Below are 26,287 nucleotides of genomic sequence, written 5' to 3'. Positions count from 1 at the left end.
CCCCTTTCAGCAATGGAGATGGTTGGTATTTCACTTTGCATTAACTTGCAGTTAAGAATTTGGATGCTATTTGTGCCGTTTGCACATTCTGTTCTGATCTTATATGCTTATTGGTAGGACTTAGCCTGATTAGTAGCTTACTTGATAACTTAAAGTAGGTAATGAGGATTTTTTTATTCAAAGAGAAATATTTTAACTTGCATAGACACAGTTTTAGATTAATGACTTTTGATTAACTTTTATTACTATGTTCAAAATTTTTCTTTGTATTTATTTACCTGCAGAAACTGAGGAGAAATGTTAATCTACTGGAAAAGCTTGTGATGCAGGAGACATTGTCGTGTCTTGTAGTGAATCTTTACCCTGGAAATGAGGGATATTCATTGATGCTCAGGGGAAAAAATGGAACTGGTAAAATCACTTACTTTTAGGGTGTTAGCAATTATGTTAAGGAAATTATTGGAGTTTGTAATGTTTTTTTAAAAAGCTAAACATCAATAGCGTGTATGTGTACTATATATATATATATATATATATATATATATATATATATATATATATATATATATATATATATATATATATATATATATATATATACTATATATATATATATATATATATATATATATACTATAACTATATAATATATAATATATATATAAATATATATATATATATATATATATATATATATATATATACTAGCAAAATACCAGCTTATGAGTGTAGTGTGTCATAAAAGTACTGAAAATTAAAGTAAACATTTTGAAAATAACGTAACATCATTGTCAATGTAATTGTTTTGTCACTGTTATCTGTTATGAGTGTTGCTGTCATATATATATATATATATATATATATATATATATACTGTACATACATGTACACATATATACTGTACTGTAAGGAATAGCCTATATATATATATATATATATATATATATATATATATATATATATATATATATATATATATATATATATATATATATATATATATAAGTAAGCTGTAAGGAATGAGCCTGCGAAATTTCAGCCTTCTACCTACACGGGAAGTTGGAGAATTAGTGATGAGTCAGTCAGTGAGTGAGTGAGTCAGTCAGTCAGTCGGTCAGTGAGGGCTTTGCCTTTTATTAGTATAGATATATTGTTTTGTTGGACTGGTAATATGCATTTCTGGTTTAATTAAATCATGTCAAAACCAGTTTTAGCATAGGGTTTTTTCACATAGCCTGAAGCTTTCATTTCAGAGAGAGAATGTATACTGTATTTCAAGTTGCCTAAAATAGTAAGACTAAGAGCAGTTTACTTCTCAAAACGGAGTGGTGAAGAATCAAACTTGCGACGTTTTGATTCCCAGTCGGCAGCTGATTCTATTGCGCCACGGAGGCAGTCATAATAAACGGGTGTCAATGTCGCATGTTTAGGCGGCTTTTTGTTTCTGCAGTTATATTTTTGAATAAAAGCGCAATTGTTGTGTTAGATTTGTATCTTTTGTGAAAGTATTTCTTTGATACTTCAGGCTTCATACATTATATAGTTTATACCTACATTTTGTCATCTACTAGTAGAATATAAAAAACGTTTCTGTTTTAACAATGTGTTTACACAGATTACTGTAGAAACGGAACAGACATGAAATGCGTGTGTTCCAAACAACAATCTATTATTTCCACTCTAAAACTCCACTTCACTCCCAGAAAATCAATCAAGGCATAAGCTGGGAGAAGTTTGTGCACGTTCGAAGTCGGTGGGGGGATGGAATAGCCGGCTGCTTGCAGCCTGATTTTTATCAGCACATTTAGATGACAAAAGACGCTGGTGGAGAGCTGTGAACGATTTTAAGAAGCAATTTAAGGTGGGACGGATTTACGAGTTTTTTCGTAGGCTCTGGTAATTCTAGTGTTAAGAAGTGATCAAACATTCCTTATTATGTGGAGTTTGAACCAGCTTTAAGTCCTTTCCACCTTACTTTTATCCTTATTCTGGATCTTTGGCCTTGTCATCCTCACCAAGCTTTTCCTCTGTTAAGGTATAAGAGAGCTTCTTTGGTGGTAGTGTAACCAGCACAGTACGGGAATATTTAATATATCCAGGTCTACGTTTCTCAGAATCTCTTATGTTCTCATATATTGTAGACCTAAGGTTTTCTTTCCATCTTCTCTAGTCATCCTGTGTTAACTGTCAACTTTATAGTTTGTCTAAAAGGCAGTTAAAATGGGTCGACATTTGAGTTTGCGATGACAGCTGAATATCCAGCTATCAATCCATTATCCAACCCACTATATCCTAACTACAGGGTCATGGGGGTCTGCTGGAGCCAATCCCAGCCAACACAGGGTGCAAGGTAGGAAACAAACCCTGGGCAGGGCACGCACACACACACACACACACACACACACACACACACACACACACACGGGACAATTTAGAATCGGCATTGCACCTAACCAGCATGCCTTTTGACTATGGGAGGAAACCTTAGTACCCGGAGGAAACCCCCACAGACACGGGGAGAACATGCAAACTCCACGCAGGGATGACCTGGGAAGCGAACCCGGGTCTCCTTACTGCGGGGCAGCAGCTCCACTGTGCTATCCCAGCTGAATATTTAGAATTTAAAAATTTATAGTAACTTATAGTAACAAGCCTGAGGCCAAATCTAATCATTATTATCAACAATTGTAATAATTGTAATTTTTTTAAGCATCAAAAAAATGTAAAAGAAAAGAGGGAGAGCGCTTCTGTTAAAAGTTTGTTTAGTGGAAAAGGCTATAAGAGCAGCAGAAGTTGTTTTTTGTTACTATTTACACACTTTTGATATAATTTTATATATTTTTTTAATATTATTGAAGAATGAAAAACAGTGTTGTGATTTACATGAGTTCCTTCCATCTCAAGGACAGCAGGGCAGATGTAATGAAAAAAGATTCAAATATGTGACTTAACTAAAGTTGCCAGCACCAGATCATGCGCATGATTGTTGATAGAACATTGTTGTTAAAGTTTTAAGTATTTGTGTAACCCACATTTACCTTTCCATGGGAAGAGTGCTAGGAGGTGTTCTATTAATCATGTATAGATGAATTAAAAACATAAATTACTAATCAAAGCTCACATGATTCTGAAAGAATCTTGTATCCTTTACAGTTTATTTCTGTTTACTGAAAAATTATGGTATTCTTTTTTTATTTGTAATATATTTCTTTTTGCAGACTCGGAAACTATCCGGCTACCCTATGAGGAGTGTGAACTTCTGGATTATCTTGATGCTGAAGAACTGCCTCCAATCCTTGTCGATTTATTGGAAAAGTCGCAGGTGCATTTTCTTAAATCGTATTCTTACCCTGAAATATTAATTTTGTTGAATAGACAGCAAAATTTATACAACCTCACTGCAGAACATGTTTGTTAGTTCTGCAAAATAAATGCAAAAAGATTAATTACCTAGAAAACCACTTGTGCTGTCCAAATGTAAGACTCATTATACTTTTTTAAAGATACTCATTATTTTTGGATTGTATAATTATTTATGTGTATGTGGGTCACCAGTCAATTTTATCACAGACTTCTAAAATACATATCAGGAAATGATAGAAAAATGCATTCATAACTTTATTATCTGAATCTACAAACAATTTTCTAACTCTTAAGAGCATTTATTAGGGAGATAATCTCAAGAAGATTAATCTTGATTAAAAATGCAAACTTTTCAGGCAAGCCATAGATTTGCATATTGTTTTAATATCACATTAATTTTTTGTCTTTTTTGTTTTCTAATGATGTAGGTCAATATTTTTCATTGTGGGTGTGTCATAGCTGAAATTAGAGATTATCGACAAACTGGTAACACTAAAGTACCAACATATAAAACTAGGCACATACTGTTGCGGCCAACAATGCAGGTAACTTTGTGATTTATATTTTGTTCTGTTAAGTGTTCAGTGTTAAACAGTATATTTAAAATTAATTCAGAATTGACTTTAAGAATACTTTTTCATTAGTGTTCTGGGTATCCATTAACCTTTTATATATTTGATAAGAAGGTTCAGCTATACAGTGTATAGCAGTTGCCTGCAAAGAGTTAACATCTTATCTTTACTGAAGGATAGACCATTTTTAACTATTCATTAATCATTTTATTTCTGTCTCTGAGTATTTACCCATTCAAGTTGTTAAATCTATGTGGTTTTTATTTCTTATAGGTGAGGAATGCAAGTGTAATTTTGTTTTCATGTACGCTTTGATAGTTGACATGAAATTAACAGATTTTTTATTTATTTTTATTATTATTTTATTCTTTTAGTTATCTAGAGGCCTTCTCAGTTTTTATGTTTTGTAATCAGAGCAATGTTTATTATCTTAATAGACCCTGGTTTGTGATGTCCATGCAATAACAAGTGACAACCACAAGTGGACGCAGGTAACTAAAATTTTAAATTAAAAGTTTAATTCTTTTGAGATGATGAATTACATTTTTTTACACATCGTTAAATGTTAAACCTTCGTGTGAAAGGCTGATTTTTGTGTGAGTTTCAAGAAGTGAAAGCTGCTTTTACTTGATTACAGCAATCAGTTCTATCATTATTTTCAGTTCTCTTTAAACCTTAAAAGGGTGTACAGACTTTTGACCTCAGATTTTCAGGGTTTCATAGCGAATTGCTTAAAAACATGGCATTTAGCATATTCCTCAAATGTGTATCAAAAAAGCATAGCCAGATATGAAATTAACCAGCCATATAGCTGAAGCATGTCTTAACATGTTTATCAAATTAGATGAAATATTGGAGAGTGGTTGTCTCAGAATGGTACTGATCTGATTACAAGCAAAAATCATAAAAGTCAAACTTGTCTGCAAATTATGAACACACTTCACAAGGCCATTAAAGTAGAAAGGACCATTGGAGCTTAGTCCATATAAGATCTTCACTATCAGAAAGATTCTCTACATATTGTATTGATCATCAGAATTATGCATGTTATTGGCTTTCTCCTCCTACTACTTGCTGTTGTAGATCTTTCCATTGGTCTCACATTCGAAGTTCTTTTGTCAGGAGTCTATAGTCCTGTAATTCATGCAAGCTACAGCCAGTAGAATTAGTGCATGTCTCTTGGATGGTAGTAAGGAGCTATCACCATTACCATTTTTCAAGCCAAGGTTTTTGGCTCTGACATTGTGTTTTTTCATGCTTTTACATGAACACCTTTGATATTTATAGACAAGCCAGAAATTCCTGATTACACAAACCAATCAATGATCAATCAAGCAAGATGTTCTTCCACATATAGCCTGAGAGATGTGTATGTTTTTTATGCTGTAGGTATGGATGAATACATAATGCAGGAGATGATATTGTTTGGAGTGGAGATTCATTCTAGCCAGTGGCATTCCCTAATAGAAGCTGCATTCAGTCCTTTTATGAATGTCACATGGTAGATCTACTTTGTTTTTCTTTGATGCTGTGACCAGTGCCACATCCAGATTGGAATAAATTTCCTCCTTGAATTTTCTCTTAATTTACTTGAGTTGGCATGTAGGTGCTGATGATGGTGCATAACTGGTAATTATTTTAGCTGGAGGCAAAGACACTTATTGATGCTAATGGTAGGTAGGCATATTAACTTGAGTATGTTCCAAACCCAGACAGGCGGTGTTCTAGTCCATCTTCTGTTACCTCTCCCTAAATGAGAAGATGTACTGTATATCACCTGAGGGATTTGATGCCATATCAGTATTGTATCTTATGGGTTCCCTGACAATGATAACTTCTTCTTACACAGGTTACACACTTTCCATTTAGTGAACTTCATCAGTTTGTTTTATAGTTTCAGCCACAGAAAGGCAATCCCTTAAAAGGGAATTTAGGGCCAAGAAGGAATGAGATAAGAACCAACCCCTTACCTTCACAAAGTTGTTGCATTTCTAACTAGGACTGTTCACACACTAAAGCAGCTGTCACATGATTCTCCTGAAATAGAAAATGTTTAATCTTAAGACCCTTTTTCAAATTATTTGAAAAATATTACAAACAAAGGCACTGTTTCATCCACATTACTTTGATATTATTTTACACATTTTTTGCTTTTAGTTTTATACATATTTGTTCAGGTATTGCTTATATTTTCGAAGCAAACTGGCAAGAGTTTGGTTCCCAAGGTGGTATTAACACCTCAGTATTTTGATAACCTTCTGACAAGGCTTGTAGTATTTACAGTTTGCATGATTTGTATTTGTTTTGTAAGGATTTCTTAGAGGAATGTTCTTAAAGGCCAAAATGTAGTGGTGAATAAACTGAACTTGAAGTGAACACAGGCAACACTGAAAAGCAAAGAACTTTTTCCTGTTACTTAATCCTAAGGTAAAATCTGTGATAACATTAGTATGTACCGTGGATGAAGTGCATTTTAAAGTGATTATCCACCATTATTAGGAAAATGTCATACATTTTAAATAGTAATTGATAATTATTTTCTCAAACTTTTTTCTCATATTCAGTCACACGATGCAAACCTTGCTGCATAATTTCTGTATGCAGTGTTAATGGTTAATGCAGAGGATCCTAAATAATAGTGAAAATTGCTAGCAAAAAATTGAGAAAGGCCTCCACAGATTGGTTTAAAATTTGAAGTAGTCAAAATGCGTAAAAAATCCCTTAATTTGCATGAAATTATGTTGAGTTACTACCCTTAAATGGTCTGAACAAATAATGGAGCACACATAAAAACACCCACTGAAAGCATAATACATGTCAAAATCTGCAGCTGTTTTGGTTATGAGACCGATTTCTTATTTATTTAATTTTTTGTCAAATGTGTATATGTGTATAATACAAGTAAAATATCTGTGCTTGTTTATATGTTATACTCTTTCCATTTTAGGATGATAAATTGCTTCTGGAGAGTCACTTAATCTTGGCAACTGCAGAGCCATTATGTCTGGATCCCTCCATCTCGGTCACATGCACTGTCAACAGATTGCTTTATAACAAGCAAAAAATGAACACTTACTCAATGAAAAGGTATATTGATCCATTTTAAGCAAGCATTTTGCTTTTAACCTTCACTTAGTCTGATTTCTGCACGCTAATGTCTTTGTCTGGGTCATGTGGAGCTATATGCAACTGCAAGTAATCTGAGAAAAAAAAAATCCCCCAATTTAAGGAATTGTATATATTTAATTCTCAAGTATATTTACAGATCAGTGTCTCAAAGTTCACCAAAGTATAGTTGGATACTATAGCAGCCTATCTGTCTTTTCCATTCCACTTTTTAATTTTTGCTAGATTCTTTTTAATACTCCTTTTTGAACTGCCCTTGGACTCATATATATGTGAGAGACAGAAAAATATATTCCCTGATACAAACTTTAATGCAGGCAATATTTTTAAATGCCATATACTCGCATCTCAAGAAACAAGTTTCAACATATTTTGCCAGTATTATTTGAATACTGCATGCATTATAGTTGCATTTAAGGCAGTCTATTTGAAAATCTTAAGATTTAGTGTAAATGTTCAAGGAGGGCAGGTAAGGAATTTAACTTTACATGCTGTTGTCAACACACTATTCTGCTTTATTAACTGGTTTATTTATAATAACTTGCCCATCAACCTTTTTTTAGCTTGCTGTAAGTCCTTTCAGCATTTTGAAGTAGAAGTTAGTTTAAAATGATAGAGAATGCTTCATTGAGAATTAAACATCACTTTATAGCTGCTGTTGTGTGTGCAAAATATAATCTGCTCAAATTATATTTTGGAAGGAGATGCACTGCATATTGACCAAAAATCTTAAGTAAAAGTAAACTAGTACATCTAATCAGTTTAATGCTTTTATTAGAATTACTAAAATATCTTTTTTTTATATATAATAATACTCCAATGTATCTATTGACTGGACTAACAAGAAATGTCAAAAATATAATCTCACCCCTTACCAAACAAAAAAAAAACTGCCAAAAACAAAATTGTAAGCAGTCAATTCAATGATAAAAAGATATTCTAATGATATGAAAATTTTGATTGAGCCCCCACATGGTGTAATTCTTTAGTTATGTTTAATGAATGAAAAGACATGAGTGTCAGTGTTAAGTCAATTTTAGGATTTTGTGTTCAATTTTGCTGTAATAAGTGTCTGTTTATCAAGGATCTGAAAAAATGTGCAAGATTCAAAAAAGTAATATAAAGCCATTCTTATACACTTATCAGATTAAAATGAAATGATAAATGCAGACACTTGAAATAAGTGACTAAGCATCCAGACCATTTGCTTTCTAGAAGGCAGTTGCATCTGTTCATAATTTGTAGTTTTAACAGATGAAAAAGAGATGAAATCCTAGCTGGTTATCACAAGATTTACCTAATATCAAATAAGAATTTGTTTGTATATTGTGATTTACTGTATATCATTGTCACATTTAGTAATGTATCCTTGAAATATATACTTTACACTGTTGTCATTTCACAAACTTTTTGTCATAAGTTTAAATGTTAAAAGTCTTCATAATTGAGGAAGAATGACAAAATCATTTGAATTTGGTTACTGTGTTTTGATTTATGTTACACATTTATGTTGTTATAGGTTAAAGTAAAGCAAAACAGAGATACAGTGGTGTGAAAAACTATTTGCCCCCTTCCTGATTTCTTATTCTTTTGCATGTTTGTCACACAAAATGTTTCTGATCATCAAACACATTTAACCATTAGTCAAATATAACACAAGTAAACACAAAATGCAGTTTTTTAATGTTGGTTTTTACTATTTAGGGAGAAAAAAAAATCCAAACCTACATGGCCCTGTGTGAAAAAGTAATTGCCCCCTGAACCTAATAACTGGTTGGGCCACCCTTAGCAGCAATAACTGCAATCAAGCGTTTGCGATAACTTGCAATGAGTCTCTTACAGCGCTCTGGAGGAATTTTGGCCCACTCATCTTTGCAGAATTGTTGTAATTCAGCTTTATTTGAGGGGTTTCTAGCATGAACCGCCTTTTTAAGGTCATGCCATAGCATCTCAATTGGATTCAGGTCAGGACTTTGACTAGGCCACTCCAAAGTCTTTATTTTGTTTTTCTTCAGCCATTCAGAGGTGGATTTGCTGATGTGTTTTGGGTCATTGTCCTGTTGCAGCACCCAAGATCGCTTCAGCTTGAGTTGACGAACAGATGACCGGACATTCTACTTCAGGAATTTTTGGTAGACAGTAGAATTCATGGTTCCATCTATCACAGCAAGCCTTCCAGGTCCTGAAGCAGCAAAACAACCCCAGACCATCACACTACCACCACCATATTTTGCTGTTGGTATGATGTTCTTTTCTGAAATGCTGTGTTCCTTTTCGCCAGATGTAACGGGACATTTGCCTTCCAAAAGTTCAACTTTTGTCTCATCAGTCCACAAGGTATTTTCCCAAAAGTCTTGGCAATCATTGAGATGTTTCTTAGCAAAATTGAGACGAGCCCTAATGTTCTTTTTGCTTAACAGTGGTTTGCGTCTTGGAAATCTGCCATGCATGCCGTTTTTCCCCAGTCTCTTTCTTATGGTGGAGTCATGAACACTGACCTTAATTGAGGCAAGTGAGGCCTGCAGTTCTTTAGACGTTGTCCTGGGGTCTTTTGTGACCTCTCATATGAGTCGTCTCTGCGCTCTTGGGGTAATTTTGGTCGGCCGGCCACTCCTGGGAAGGTTCACCACTGTTCCATGTTTTTCCCATTTGTGGATAATGGCTCTCACTGTGGTTCGCTGGAGTCCCAAAGCTTTAGAAATGGCTTTATAACCTTTACCAGACTGATAGATCTCAATTACTTCTGTTCTCATTTGTTCCTGAATTCCTTTGGATCTTGGCATGATGTCTAGCTTTTGAGGTGCTTTTGGTCTACTTCTCTGTGTCAGGCAGCTCCTATTGAAGTGATTTCTTGATTGAAACAGGTGTGGCAGTAATCAGGCCTGGGGGTGACTACGGAAATTGAACTCAGGTGTGATACACCACAGTTAGGTTATTTTTAACAAGGGGCAATTACTTTTTCACACAGGGCCATGTAGGTTTGGATTTTTTCTCCCTAAATAATAAAACCATCATTTAAAAACTGCATTTTGTGTTTACTTGTGTTATATTTGACTAATGGTTAAATGTGTTTGATGATCAGAAACATTTTGTGTGACAAACATGCAAAAGAATAAGAAATCAGGAAGGGGGCAAATAGTTTTTCACACCACTGTAGATAAAACAATTGCTTTTGTGGAGTGATTCAGAATGGAATACATTGTATGTTGAATGTCTGTTTATCACTGTCTTGTATGAGGTGGGTTAAAGTAAATCTTGTTAAATAAGGAAAAATAGTGAAATCAGTGTTTCAGTAATATACTTACTAAAAGCCAATGCACTTTTCTCCTTTTTGCAACATATTTTATAGATGCTTCAAGAGATTTTCCCGGCCTTCTTTAAATAGACGGTTAGAAATGGCCAATTATCCAACACCACCACAGTTGAAATTGTTTGACTATATACAAAAAAGAAAGGAAAGAAAAATATCTCAGTCAGTGGATCTTAAAATTTCCAGAGCTGGCAACGTAAGCATTTATTGTTTTCCTCCTTATTGCATGCTGCTTGTGTTATTTCATTACAACAGTAATAACTAAAGTCTATTGTTTCTTTGGCAGTGTGTGGATATGTGGAAACAAAATAGCTGCCTGTTATTGGCACCAACAGAGCTTGATGTAAGTCCAGTATTACTTTTAAATTATGAGTAAGTTACCTGCTCGTTAGTCCAAAATCTTTTTTCTCCAGTTATAATTTCCAAATTAAAATAAAATTGCCACACAGATATGTATTATTGTGCCAAGAATGTGCTACTTTTAAATTTGCTTGCTAATTTTATCACACTGTGTTAGCTGCAAGTGTCATAAACAATTCAGATCAGGCCTAACTGCTACATGAATGGTTCAGGGTTACTTGAATGGTGAAGGTAATTAGGTAGGCCCAGAGAATTTTAGCTATTCCTGAAATTCATTTATCTGTAGATGAATGTTACCTGCCAAGTATTAACTTCGTTGGTCAATTAGCGTCACTGTCATACCGCCATTTGTTTCTGATAAATGTTACCACACACCCAACACAAAAAGATTTTGTGCAATAAGTATTTAAATATTATCTTTCTCATGTTGTACTACAACAAACTTAGTCTGCTGTGTGCCTGTGTTTATCTGCCTAATTTAAAAATGGGCTGTATAATACAAAATCACTTTATTACATAACAAGGAGGTAATTTTCAAAGAAGAGTAACCATTTGAAATAATTGGAATTATTTAGTAATTTTTGCTTGCTTGCACTTTCTCTCTCTCTCTCTCTCTGCCTGTTTGACTACCATTTTTTTTGTGGGTTCATCCAGGTTGGCCAGTTGTCATAATAAAAATTTTTGGGATATTAGAGCAAATATATTTAAGCCTATATTACCTTCATGATGTCCACCTCCTTATTCAACTCCAGGTCACGGGGTAGAGGAATTACTCATTTGATGTTAAAAAAAATAAGATAAATAAAAAGCCCTTAATGATTGATATTCTTTTGAGTCTCGACTGAGTGTGTTGGGTTTTAACTTCTGTCTTTCATAATCAATTAGAACCACATAGGCTCAGCTTCTGTATCAAGTCATCAGCTGCTACTGTTTGGAGATATATATAGTCCCAAAGCAAATGTTTCTATTCCTATACCCAAGTTTAAGACAACTATGTTAGCAGTTCAACCTTTACAAAGAACCATGTTTTATGGTCTCTGTTAAAATTAAACTTTTGCTTTTGTGTTCTGGGAAAACTTTTCACATTTAGTGAAATTTCTTGTGGTACCCTTTAAAGAATGTAGTTTGTGTTCCAGTAAGAAGCTAGTTTTTTATTTGGGAGAAGTTGGCATTAAAACATTTAAAACTACAATAAATGTGGTAGATGTTTCTATTTTTTTGTTTGTTTTTTTTCCCCCCATTTAGTTACTTTTTTATTACTATTTTTGTGCTCATTATAGGTGGAAAAGTATGCTACTGTGGAGAAATCTGTTAAGCTTGAAGAATCTCAACCATCTGTCTGGCCAGCTCATGTAAGTTATTTTAGGCTTGTATTCTTCCAAGTTTAACTTAATTTGCAGTATTATTTTATCTTAAATAAACAAAATCACAAATTTTTTGTCTTGTGTGATGACAGTCCCTGCATTAATAAAACCTTTAATCATAAAAAGCTATTTGAACACTAACATTTGTAATCTTGCAGTGAAAATAAGATCCAGATCTATGAAAATAAAAAATGAGTTAGTCCACTATTGCTTGTACAGGTAGTCCCCAGGTTATGGACATTCGACCTACGACATACGAACAAGGGTGCAAGCGGTGGCTGGATGGAGGCTGGAGGGGGTCGATTTCGCTGCTCGCGCAGTGTAGTGTCCCTCGGGCAGCTGGTGATACAGTACAGAAGAGAAAAACCATCACCATTGAAAATAAAGTAGAAATAATGAAAAGGTCAGAAAGAGGTGAAACTCCATTATCCATCATTGGCAGAGCACTTGGTAACAGTCGGTCAACAATAGCATTTATTAAAATAATGTACCTGTTCCGACTTACATACAAATTCAATTTAAGTACAAACCTACAGTCCCTCTCTCGTACATAACCCAGGGACTGCCTGTACTTCCAATTAGTCAAATGTGTTTCATTGTTCAGTGCCTTGTAAAAGTATTATGACACAGTGACTCATTAAAAAAATGCACTCAACACTCAATATCTAAAATGCATTAATCTGTAAACTGTAAGCACTCAGTAGAAAAAAAAAAAGATTTTCTTCAGTATCTATTCTTATGCAGTCAAACCAGCAAGACAAGCAAGTTGTATTCAATTTCTCCAGTGCCTTTACTTCACTTTTACTGCGTCCATTTTGCTAGCCGAACAAGTATATTGTAGAATTAAACATAATCAACAATATATAACAGCATGGTTATGAAAGTGAATATTCAGAATATTTATGGATTCTAAATATTCTGTTCCATAAGAGGATTTTACTAAGCTATGGTACTGGAGCTGGGGGTGAAAACTGGAATTTGAGTCCAAATAGGCAGAGCTGTAAGTTGATTGCTCCAAAAATGCCATCATTTAAAAATTGAGCCAATGTATTTTATAAAATCAAACAAATTTAGAATGTAGTTGCTAGCATTCTTCTTTCATTTTTTAGGATATTAAAGATGATTATATCTTTGAATGTGAAGTGGGTGCACCCTTCCCAAAGACGAAAGTGACCATTTATCAGTGTGCAGGAGATCCCTTGTTCTATGGTAAAATTCAAGTAGCAAAGGATTTATCAAGAGATGATGAAAATGATTTCCACCTCATTCACCCCCCGTAAGTTAGTTGTTTGTTTATAAGGTTGTCTATAAGATTTGCAGTGAGTTTAGACATTAATGTTGTTCTTTAGCTGCAAGGTCATAGTATACTTAATTACTGTAAACCGTTTTATCTCTCAGCCTGTTTATGAAAGTCTGTTAGTGTAACAATTGTTGCTAGTACCTTCCTAGACTGGGTAATTCTCTCTGTTTCTCTCTGTTGCTTTTACACATCTACCAGATTTTCTTATTATGTTACTGGTGTCAAAGGTTTATTTCTGCCATCAGAAGTATGTGCCAGTTTTTGTCTATTTTTTTTTTCTAGTTGCAGGTTGTGTTAATGGATGTTTAAAATTTTTCGTTGTTTTACACAACCTGTGATTTTAAATCTATTTCTTTAACTGTTGAGTTGTGGGTTGCTGCCTTAGGGTCGTCTAGGGTTACAAGAGACTGTTGTATTTAATGGGATTGGGTCACATATGGTTTGTGAAGTCTAAAAAAAATTCATGGGTAGTAACCTAATCTTGTTCTGAGAAGGATTAGATTTAATCAAGAGAAAATAAAGTTTAGGAAACCTTGCTTTAAATAAAAATAAATATAAATATATAAATAAAAAATGTTAATCACTTCTTTTGTGTTGACAGGGCATTACTTATTTTTGGTAAGCGGTTGGAAATAGATATTTGGCAGATAATATCATGGGTGCATTTGTATTCTGAATCTATCCATCTTTTCATCTGTCCATCCATCAATCTATTTTCCTTACCAGCTTATGTAATTCAGGTTAGTGAGGTCCATAGCCTCTCCCGGCAGCAGTGGGTACAAGGCAAACCAACTCTTGACAGGAGACCACTTAAATATGGTGTATCCTCAGCCTGCATACTCATACTGTCTCATAACAGACTGGCTCAGGGTAATTAACATAACATACACATCTTTCTAATATAGGAGAAAATGTACACAAACACAGAGAAACATCCATGTAAATGTGTTAAGAATGTGCATAAAGCAAAAAATGTGAACTGCCAGATGCTTTTACAGAGAAATCATGAAAACTTTAAAAAAAAATAATCTAAGAGAAAAGAATAATGCCTTTTATAAATGTGCTACATTTATAAAATGGTTAAGCTGGCATCACAAAACATAACTTTTTCACAATGAATTTCAGTTGTGGCCTTTATTTATATAATCTTAAGGAAATCCCAGTGAGTCATGGACAGGCACAGTGTTTGCATGTGGCCATCAGTCATGTGGGGTACCATTCCCAACAGCGTGGTTATAGCATTCTGCAACTCTCAGCAACAAAATTAAAACAATTTGATTTTATTGTAGCAAGTTACCAGTTATATGGATGTTTTCTTATGTATGCAGGAGCTGACAGCTGATGACAAGTCAACAAATTAAATAAGACTTATTGAACTTTGGAGCCAGTGCACGTGTCTCTAAGTAAGAATAAAGATAGACCCAGATTGCACCTATCTTAAGATACTTGATAAGGTCTTCTTTAGTCACTACACTAATTGCGTAAGTTTACGCTGATTAGTGCTGAAATGAGGTAAGCTTTCCATAGTTTGAACAATGATGAAAGTCTTGAGAGAACTGGTCACATCTGGTGATTCCTAGTTGTATAGTTTGTCACCTTCAGAGTCCACAAGCTTTAGCAATTGCAGTCATTATATGTGTTATGCTACCTGAGTAAAAGTCATGTAATGTTAAGCAGGCTTTAATCAGCCCTGAGATTCAAAACAGAAATCATGCTTTAGTGCATGACTCAACTAGTGCCAAAAAATGAAGAGAACATAATGCCACTGATAATTGACACACAGCTCTACTAACATTCTACGTATGCTTCACTTTTATTTTTATCTACTTCAGCTTTGTTTTTTGTCTTCTGCTAATTCTCAAAATACATTTTTCTTCTTTTATCATTAGTAAGAATTGCATAATTAATTTGAAACAGTTAAGAACAAACACCTCTTGAAACTGCAGTTCACTGTGAGTGTAATGCATTCATGTGTAAATGTTTGATTATTTGTTTCTGTTTCTTTCTGTTATGATGACAGAAAGAGATTATTTCTCAACCTCTGTCATATTATGTTGCACCCACTGAAGGATCATGAATCTGGAAAAGAGTAAAAATCACAAAAGCATTTTTCACAAATATTTTTATGAAGAATTCTCATGAGTTTCTGACTTGATGACAGTCTGGAAGAAACTAAGCTTCCAGAAGCTCTGTAAAACTACAAAAATAAGGCTGAACTTCAACGTTCCTCTTTTCTTGATTTGAAAGCATGACCTTTTGCTAACACTAACGATGGTGGGTGAGGTTTCAGAAGAGGTGTGAGAGCTGAGAACACAAGGAATATTTGAGACATCAGCAACAAATAATGAATGCAGAAAACTAAGAAGTTGCAAAAGTCATGTTTGGACAGAGTTTAAATGATTTAATTTGTCATTGGCCCTAGGGTGGAATTGTTTGGGAAGATGGCAATGCATCTTCTCATTCAATGCCAGAACAACTGCTGAAACTTAATTACAGACTACACAATTAAATCATTCAAAAAGTACATTCTTGGTGAATCACCAATTTAAGAATAGATTCATAATGCAAAAGAAGGAATACAAGGCCTACAGTGGAGATGTTATCTTTGTTGAGATAACCAACAATAATGCCAAGTGACTTGTGGTCAGTTTTTATAAGACCTCTAACATGGTCTTGAATAACAAACTCTTCTAGACGTCAGAAATGCTAACATTGTCGATTGCTTAAGCTGTAGAAATCTGAAATGAATCAACCAGCTCTGAAGTTGAACAGGCATGGATCAGCAAACAAATTAAGATGTGGGATCCTGTCTCCTTTATATTGTCTAATTTGTGCACCTGTGCTTATGAATTATTATAAATTAGAAAAAAATCTAGAAATTTCAGAACACACTGAAAACCTAGCATAAATGCAATATCTTATGCAAAAATTGTTGTTGCTGTTTGAATCATTATAAACCAACCATACAAGGTGAGACACAAAAAATAACCGGACTGGACTTGGGGCTTTCCTAGAAAACCTCCTGCAGGTCAGCCAGATGTGAATCATAAAACTATAAATCCCTCCTTCATGCCCTCTCAAACTGCTGACCGGCTAGATATATCCTGTGAATTACCCAGTCAGTATTTGCACAACAATCGCTACATGAGTTGCTGCGGTAATGTCTGGTGAAAAAATCAAACAGCCAATCAACATTAAATTTCTTGCAAATTTTCTTTTTTCCCCCATTAAAGCAGTTTTTGACTGACAAAAACATTCCTGTCCTCGATCATCCTCCCTATTTGCCAGATTTAGCTCCTTGTGTTTTTATTTGTTCCGGAAAATCAAAAGTGACCAGAAGGGGACACATTTTTCTTCAATGGATGAAGTGAAGAGAAAAACGGCAAGCATGTTGAATAGCCTCAAGCAAGAAGACTTCCAGTACCGTTTCAATCAATGGAAGATACTTATGGAGCGGTATAGAGATTGGGAGGGGGAGTATATAGAAGGTGACAATGTTTAGAATGCTGTAATTCATCAATATATATATATATATATATATATATATATATATATATATACACACACACATACACACAGTGATCCCTCGCTATATCGCGCTTTGACTTTCGCGGCTTCACTCCATCGTGGATTTTAAATGTAAGCATATCTAAATATATATCACGGATTTTTGGCTGGTTCGCGGATTTCAGCGGACAATGGGTCTTTTTTAATTTATGGTACATGCTTCCTCAGTTTGCCCAGTTGATTTCATACAAGAGACGCTATTGGCGGATGGCTGAGATGCTACCCAATCAGAGCACGAATTACGTATTAAATAAAACTCCTCATTGATATACGATCTGCTTTCCGCGCGGTGCTTCGCACATTTCAAAGCTCTAACAACCTGTATTGATTTTTTGTTTGCTTTTCTCTGTCTCTTTCACTCTCTCTGACATTCTCTGCTCCTGACGGAGGGGGTGTAAGCAGAGGGGCTGTTTGCACAGAGGCTGTTTGCTTAGAAGATACCGATGCTCCTCTAAAAAATGCTGAAAGACTACCTTCACATTGATCCCTTCATTGCAGCCGCTTTATCACTGTGCTTCGTTTACTTAAAAGCCTAACAGCCCTATTGATTTTTGATTGTTTACTTTTCTCTCCCTCTCTGACATTCTCTGCTCCTGACAGCACTCCTTTGAAGAGGAAGATATTTTTGCATTCTTTTAATTGTGAGAAAGAACTGTCATCTCTATCTTGTCATGGAGCGCAGTTTAAACTTTTGACTAAAGGGTGTTATTTCATGTCTAGAGGGCTCTAATGTTAAAAAACATATTTAGAAGGTCGTAAACAGGCTTTCTATGCTCTAACTGCGAAAATATTAGATTTATAAATAAAGAATTCTACTTCGTGGAAATTCATTTATCTGTCTGGAGCGGATTAACCGCGATAAACAAGGGTTTACTGTATAACTGTGTGGAGAATATTTATAAACAGTGTGGGAGAGTTTCTAAGGACTTAAAATATATAAAAATAACCATACAAACATATGGTTTCTACTTCGCGGATTTTCACCTATTGCGGGGTGTTCTGGAACACAACCCCTGCGATCGAGGAGGGATTACTGTATATATATATATATATATATATATATATATATATATATATATATATATATATATATATATATATTTATTTATATATATATATATTTATTTATTTATTTATATATATATATATATATATATATATATATATATATATATATTTTTTTTTTTTAACCAATTTGGTTATTTTTGTGTCTCACCTCATATACTATACATTTTTTCCTTCTCTGAACTATCCAGAATCCTGCATATGACACACTCATGGCATCCAGACTTATTTATTGCTAATGTATATACATCATTTATTTTTCTTGAAAGTTAAGAGACAAAAAAATAAATAAATAAAACTTCCAACTTTTCTTTAAACATGCCCAGTCTCAAAGGGTGGATACATACATATGACATGGAAGAAGTTTGTTGCAGTTTAGAAAAATAATTGAAATTACTTTAAGAAAAAGGTTGCTCTTTATATAACGATCAAGCTGCTTTCATTAATGATATGTTGCTGAAGTCCTTTGATGGAGAAGAAATGGTCTACAAGTCGATAGACACTGTCTGTAATGTAGATGAAGCCGTTAACTATCCGGTAGAGTTTTTAAATTCCCTTAAACCACCGGGTCTTCCATACCATAGGCTTACTCTGCGGAAGGGCATACCCGTATTGCTTCTTCGGTATTTAAAACCACCAAAACTGTATAATGGCACTAGACTGCAAGTCAAAGCCCCTCATAAAAATTTAATCGAAGCCATTATTTTGACCGGGTGTGCTCAAGGAGAAAAAGAGTTCGTGCTGCACATTCTTCTAATATCCAATGACTTCCCCTTTGACTTTAAGAGACTGCAATTTCCCCTCAAAGTATGCTTCGCCATGATGATAAATAAGTCTCAGGGCCAAACTTTGAAATACGCTGGCGTAGATTTAAGGGAAGATTGTTTCTCCCACGGTCAGTTTTACGTAGCTTGCTCATGCATAAGTTTGCCCGCGAGCCTGGTAATATTAGAAACAAAAAATATTGTTTATAAGGAAATCCTCTAAAAAGCAATCAAATATTTACACTCCCATGGCGTCAGACGTTCCACGTGAAGAAAGTCACGGGCAATAACTATAACTTCATATATATATTTCAGAAAAAAAAGTATATTAAAACAGTCCCGCACGGACAAAGTCACGGGTAAAAGCTAGTTTTCTATAAAGTGATGTTATTCTAAGAAATATATGCATGTTTTTTTAAGACAAATAAAATGTTTGTAATTTTGCATGTAAAACAATGGAAGGCGTGATTCACTGGTGCAGTTGCCTAACTGTTGTAGGAACCTGGATACACAAACCTTTGTTTGCATAGGATTTTTTCCAGGTATTATGGTATCCCTCTACATTACACCAGATGCATAAATAATATTATTCTTGCATCTAAAGTGGTCTAGTGTGAATGTTTGCTGTGTTATGGGTTGGTGTTTCTGTGGCAGGGCGGTTCCTGCCTTGCACCAAATGCTGCTGAGAGAGACTGGGGCATCTTAGAACTATGTAAGAAAATAAGCAGAATTATAAACATAAGAACCATAGATGTTCTTTTTAAAAAATTATGAAAGAAGAAAGTTGACGTATACATAGGTTGGTTTTTTTTAAACATGCGGACCAGAATGACTAGGTCATTGTGTGCAATCGAGCCTGGACATCGGGTAACATCCTACTCTTTTTCGAAAGATGCCCAAAAACCTTTATTACCACAGAGAGTGATGACAGCTTTATTTTTCATGCAAAGGATGGCACCAAGTTTTACAGTGCAGCATCCGTGTGACTGTGCTGCGACATTAAGATAGACACTCGGGCCACAGGGTAAGTGCCTCCTGATGGCCTTACTAGGACCTCTTCCAGCAGCATACCAAGCCTTTTCTGGATATGGTCACCCATCCAAACACTGACCAAGCCAAAACATGTTTTGGTTATTGTTGATCATTGCAATGAATGTGTTAATGTTAAAGTAAAATATCCTTTTGTTGCTTATTTAAACATTAAAAGGTGTATCTTGTCAGTCAGCTCTTTTATCAAAATTTGGAAGTGATTTGTCGATGGGTAAACATACTTCCTGTTAATTAGCCAGCAATGGATCACATTTATTTCACCTTACTCTTTTCACTTCTAGTAATTGATTTTAGTAATGTAAGAAGTATCGTTGAAAAGTAAACTACACAACAGGGTCAGTTAGTTTGATACATATTTCTAATTGCAGCTGTATTCTTCAATATTCTATTTTTCCTGGCTTAATCTAACTCTTTTCTTCTGTTTATCATTCTGTCTTTATTTGGGATTCATTGTTTACAGTATATTTACAGTTCTGATGAACTTTGTACTTTTTAGCCGTATAACCAACATTTAATCACACATCCTAAAATTGCACATACAGTATGTCTGAATGCATTTGAATTGAGGTTTTAATTTTTGCTTGAATCCTTTCATTACAAAAATGACACAATTTTTAGCAGTATGTTTAATATAATTTGTGGTTTTATTTGGCTTTTATTTAACTCCATTAATTTTTTTCTATCTTTATTTTTCAGAATGGACTAACAATCCTGTTAAGTTTTTATATTTTTATTTTTTTTTTCTCTTTTGGTTTATTTTAGATTTCTCATCGGCTCAAAGATTGATGCCGACCGGTAAGTTCTGTCTTAATATTATCAGTGTTATTCGAGCTGAGTAGGATATTTTTCAATAAATATAATTATACCAAGACCATTTGTACATTCTCTCTCTCTCTCTTTTTATATATATATATATATATATATATATATATATATATATATATATATATATATATATATATATACAGTAATCCTCCTCGATCGGGGTTGCTCCAGACCCCCGCGATAGGTGAAAATCCGCGAAGTAGAAACCATATGTTTGTATGGTTATTTTTGTATATTTTAAGCCCTTATAAACTCTCCCACACTGTTAACATTATTAGAGCCCTCTAGACATGAAATAACACCCTTTAGTCAAACGTTTAAACTGTGCTTCATTACAAGACAGAGATGGCAGTTCTTTCTCACAATTAAAAGAATGCAAACATATCTTATCTTTAAAGGAGCACCGTGAAGAGCAGATAATGTCAGAGAGAGCGCTCGCTAAGAAAAGCAAACAATCAAAAATCAATACCTGCTTTTAAGTATACAGAAGCACCGCGATAAAGCGGCATTTTGTAGAGGAGCGTCCTATCTTCTAGGCAAACAGCCACTGTGTAAACAGCCCCTCTGCTCACACCCCCTCGTCAGGCAGAGAGAATGAGAGACAGAGGGAAGCAAACAAAACAAGCGCCACGCGGGAAGCATATCTTATAGCATTGAGGAGTTTTAGTTAATATGTAATACATGCTCTGATTGGGTAGCTTCTAAGCCATCCGCCAATAGCGTCCCTTGTATGAAGTCAACTGGGCAATCAAACTGAGGAAGCATGTAACCTAAATTAAAAGACCCATTGTCCGCAGAAAGCAGCGAATCAGCGAAAAATCCGTGATATATATTTAGATGTGCTTACATTTAGAAACCGCGAAAGTCAAAGCGCGATATAGCGAGGGATTACTATATATATATATATATATATATATATATATATATATATATATATATATATATATATATATATATATATATATATATAAAATATATTTTATTTGTTTGTTTTTTTATGAACAGCTTTGTTTTCAAACCACATACTTGAAATTTGCCATATGGGAACTTCTCCCCGAAAGTTACATTTTTAGCATTTTACTTTCAGCCTTGCATCTCCCTCATCCCCATTATAAGTGTAATCTTTCTCAATACCACCACCATCATATTCTGCTCAGCATTGTTTTTCTGTCATATTTCAAGTCACGTAAGTGAGATTTCTGACTCTTGCATATATTGGAGCAATTGATCCTAAGCTCCACAGCTGGCTCATATGTCATAACAAAGTGAATCACTGATTGTATTTAGTGCGAACACAAAAATGTTTTCCTACTTTAAATTTACAGCAAAGTTTGGAATTTATATCTGGGTAAAACTGAGAAAGACAGCTACAGTTTCAAAATAGTAAATGGTGTGAAATAAAGTGTTGTGGTCTATTAACAGAGAAACTGTGCCAAACAGGTTGCAGTGTTGATGTGATGGTTAGCACACATTTTTAACCAAGAAGGCTTTGTTTGATTCCCACCCATTTTCTTTAAAGTTTTTTTCTCTTCACTGTTCTTGTCATAGACCCATGCCATAGAACCTTTCCAATACTAAAAATAATAATGTACTAAATGCAGCAAGCTTACGGGTAGTAAAGTTTCCCCACTTCCAACTTTCTCACCCTAACAACACTAAGCAACTCTTCTAGTTGTTTATAAATTGACTTTTTTAAATAAATTATGTGAAAGATAGCGTTCATTTACCCACACAACCTTTTCAATTGTTCAGGATGTATACATTTTTTGGTAAACATTACATTTGTAGAAGTATACAGTACATAAAAAGATTGAGAACCGAAAGGATACTATTCAGTCTGTCAAGCTTATTTGTCACAATATGACATTAAAATTACTTTTTTAATTCTTGCCAAGGTTACACCTAAGTTGTATGACAGAATAGTTATTTCCAAATTCTCAAAACCGGTTTTGTGAAGGAGTGCTTCTACATTAATTTCAACCAGTGTCTCCAGCTAAATGATTTTAGCTATTTTAGATTGTGGCACTCCTATACAAAGAGATTTTCACCAAACATTTTGGACTTAAAATGTAAGGAGGGAGATATTAATTTAAAAGCAACTTAAAGTTAAAGGCTGTAAAATACAGAATGTTGCAAAACACAATGCAATCCTGAGAATAAGTTTGATTAGAATTCTGCAGTTTTTGGGAAACTAAAAGTAAAACTTTTAAGCTGACTTATTAGATTATGGTTTACTTTCATTTTAAGCACAAATCCAAAAATAAAATAATTCATAGTTTTGTTAAATTTCAGGTTTATTAAACAGTACAAGGATGTTTACCATAAAGATGCCAAATGCCCTATAAAGATGTCTCACAACTCCGGTGGATCAGCAAATCACGGCCAGCTCTCTCCTTCAAAGGAAGCAGAAGTGAGTTTAGAAATTTGTTCTAGATATATTATGTTCTAGATAGGCTAAGTATTAAGCACAGTGAAAATCAGTTGCAAATTTGTTTCTAAACTTAAAGCTAAAAGCGCTGCATTCCATTTGAAGTGAGAAGTCAGATTTTTCAACTGGGACACCCCCCACGGAAACTCAGGACTTGTCTGTCATTACATTATGATGTCAATGCAAAATGTTGAAGTACACTGCTAACTTTAGTGAAAGCTATAGCATTTTACTGTTTATTAGCACTTGTGTCTCATTAAATCAGTCGTATATACATTACTTTCCAACTTCTATCTGTGGAAATGTTGCTAAAGTGTTTTAGATGAGCAAAATATTACGTAATGTCTTATCAATTGGTACTTATTCTTAAAAAGCAAACACAGCAAAGGCTTTCCTGGAGGTGTCCATATTGGTTTTTCTAATGTTTTACTGGAACATGATTAGCTCAGGTGTGACATCATTCCCAGCTCTGATACCTGATTTCTGAGGTAAATGGAACGTAGGAAAAGTTAGGAAGTGTGTTGGTTTACTTAATCTTACAGTTATGTACCAATTTGTTCTCACTGTTAAAGGGTAAAATTGTTATACATCCAGAAAATTTCCTAATGTTTTAAAGCATTTTAATCCTTTGATGGATGTTGGTTTCTAACCTTTGTATATGGCAGTAATAATTGTACAAAGTTCTCTGAGTAATCTATTTTGTACTGTGCAACAATATGATCACTTTTTCTGATTTGCCTCTTTTCTACAGATATATTGCCGATAGATGTAACTATGGAAGCATTTGATTTCTTAGACAAATAATTATTTAATAGAGTTATGTTTATGGTATACCTTTTCATTTTATTACATTATTGCTATTTTAGAAATGTTTTTAGTGTACAGTTACCTGTTTATATTTCTTCCACAGCCTGATGGCATTTCTGGGTCAGTTCAGTCCTCAGTACTGGGAAAGGGAGTGAAACACAGACCACCACCTATTAAACTGCCATCTGGTTCAGGAAGCAACTCCTCAGGTATAAAATAACAGTAATAAAGCATTTACAGTATTTGCATAATCTGTTGTGAATTAAAGTTGTTACCCAGAGTATATCAGTGTTGTAAATGCTGCATAATCATGAAATTAAATTTTTTAACTGTGACTTTTGATTGTAAAATTTACCAGGTCTGCACAGAAGTAGGTAATTAATTACCTGTACAAGTTTTTTATGATTGGTGTGTGTTTATTTATTTATTTATTTGGTTTAACAAATATAGTTAAGATTAATTTTACCAAAGTATGAATTCCACTAATTGCAAATAATTTATTATGCATGTCTAAAAAGTGTTTAGGATTTATTTTCTTTACTAGACATGCACTTTTTGATGTACATTGTTGTTTAACTTACCATAAAGAAGAAGAATAATACAGGTTGAGCATCCCCAAATCCAAAATGCCTGGATTCAGAAGTATTTTGGATTTTGGATATTTTCGGATTTTGGAATATTTGAATATACATAATAAGACATCTTGGGAATGGAACCCAAGTCTAAATACAAAATTGGTGTTTCAAAAGCACTTTACACATATAGCCTGAAGCTAATTTTATATAATAATTTAAATAATTTTGTTCCTGAAACAAAGTTTGTGCAGAGTAACATGAGCAAAATACTTGTATCAATTGTTAAACAGCAGCAACAACAAACAATGGCAGGCTTTCAGTCTCCAACTACGATGCTTTGTTTTGATTAAAAGTTTACTGTGCAGAGAATAAGCAATAAACAGTGAGTAGTGTGTGTGGGTCTGACAGTGACAATAGTTGATAGCAAACTGGAGCCAATGTAGTGTATTTTCTGTGTGACTGACACACAGCACTTTTGAACTGCCTGACAGCTGTTATTGCGCTGCTTACTCATCCTTCCACACAGCAGTTTGGAAATGCAGTGCAGCTGTCACCTTTAACCCTAATTTAATACATCCATGACTCACAAAACTCCCCTGGACAGGCCACCAAGCTTATGTAGTGATGTTTCATGCCATCTGAAACTTGAAAGTGGGGTGTGAGGTTTCAAGAAATCAGTCATAAACGGTAAGTACTAGCTCTTGTGTTATTTATATCAGTTCTTCAGTTAAAAAAAATTATTAGAGTTAACTAAGGTTGTGCAGTATGCTGATACTGAGAAACTACTGAAAAACCCAAATTTTAAAACTGTATGGTACCAGCATTTCGGGATTTTTGGTACAGGAAATGTCACCTTTCGTCTCAACCTACCGCTTTCCATCAACACTCACTATTGTAGTTACTGAAAAATGTCTGTTTCGAAGACTTCATGAAACAAAAGTATGTGCTTCGACATCATCAAATCTTCATAAAGGATATAAGCCTCAACCCTCCACACACCAACCGAATTACTAAGGCCCAATCTGGACTTCAGTATGGGATTCTCCCCACCTCCTCTGTTTGCTTCAACCCAATCGGGACTTCACCGGGGAAAACCATCCCTCCAACCTTTTTGCTTCAATGCAGTCAGGATTTCATGGCTGTTGAGAGGGAAGTAGTGCTATGCGATGGCACGGTATACCAGGGAGGCAGGATTTAGACTGGAGGTGGAGGAATGGGGGTTTAGAATTACTCATTATTTGCTAACCATGTTGGATCTGGTATTAAGGTCCAAAGGCAGGTATTGATACCAAAGTCAAAATTTTTGTTCCAACAATAGGGGGAGCATTGGTCGAGCCCCACATGAGGTTACTGTAGGTGTGGAATTTTCCACTTCTGGCATCATGTCAGTGCTCAAATGGTTCTTGATTTTTTGAGCATTTCGGATTTTGGAATTTTGGAATAGGGATGCTCAACCTGTAATATGATCAGGTAGGTGAGGTATTTTCTTATGCTAAGTCTGTACTGGAGAGTAAAATCACTGTGGTCCCTGCCTTTGATTCGCCTCTGTACCCCCCTGGTCATACCAGCATCTTCATCTAATCTTAATTATGTTTATTAAAGAGTTGCATAGTACAGAGCATCAGTGCAGTTCTGTACATTTTGTTATATATTTTTTGCATTTATTGTTTTAGTATAATATAATGTGTGTATAATGTGATGATGTCATATTGTGTGTTACTTTTGTCATATCTACAACTATAACACCAAGACATATTTCCAGCAACTGTGTTGTCTGAAAGTTCACATTTAAAAGTGCAAAGTAACACTTT

At 34.4% G+C, this 26,287-nt stretch overlaps 1 protein-coding gene across 3 annotated transcripts in view; it reads left to right on the top strand.

Moving 5' to 3' along the window:
- supt20 (SPT20 homolog, SAGA complex component) overlaps window positions 1-26,287 on the top strand; it is a 100,182-nt gene that overhangs the window by 40,806 nt on the left and 33,089 nt on the right. For all 3 annotated transcript variants that reach the window (XM_039745809.1, XM_039745808.1, XM_039745807.1), the window contains exons 6-17: window positions 285-411; window positions 3,219-3,322; window positions 3,792-3,908; window positions 4,373-4,426; window positions 6,883-7,022; window positions 10,411-10,567; window positions 10,658-10,714; window positions 12,012-12,083; window positions 13,205-13,371; window positions 20,604-20,636; window positions 22,959-23,076; window positions 24,005-24,110. In XM_039745809.1, the coding sequence (XP_039601743.1) occupies window positions 285-411; window positions 3,219-3,322; window positions 3,792-3,908; window positions 4,373-4,426; window positions 6,883-7,022; window positions 10,411-10,567; window positions 10,658-10,714; window positions 12,012-12,083; window positions 13,205-13,371; window positions 20,604-20,636; window positions 22,959-23,076; window positions 24,005-24,110 (1,252 nt within the window). The remainder of the gene's footprint in view (window positions 1-284; window positions 412-3,218; window positions 3,323-3,791; window positions 3,909-4,372; window positions 4,427-6,882; window positions 7,023-10,410; window positions 10,568-10,657; window positions 10,715-12,011; window positions 12,084-13,204; window positions 13,372-20,603; window positions 20,637-22,958; window positions 23,077-24,004; window positions 24,111-26,287) is intronic.

The sequence above is a fragment of the Polypterus senegalus genome, chromosome 2, assembly GCF_016835505.1.
Source record: "Polypterus senegalus isolate Bchr_013 chromosome 2, ASM1683550v1, whole genome shotgun sequence".
NCBI classification, from domain to species: domain Eukaryota; kingdom Metazoa; phylum Chordata; class Cladistia; order Polypteriformes; family Polypteridae; genus Polypterus; species Polypterus senegalus.
This window is presented reverse-complemented; position numbering and strand designations above follow the sequence as displayed.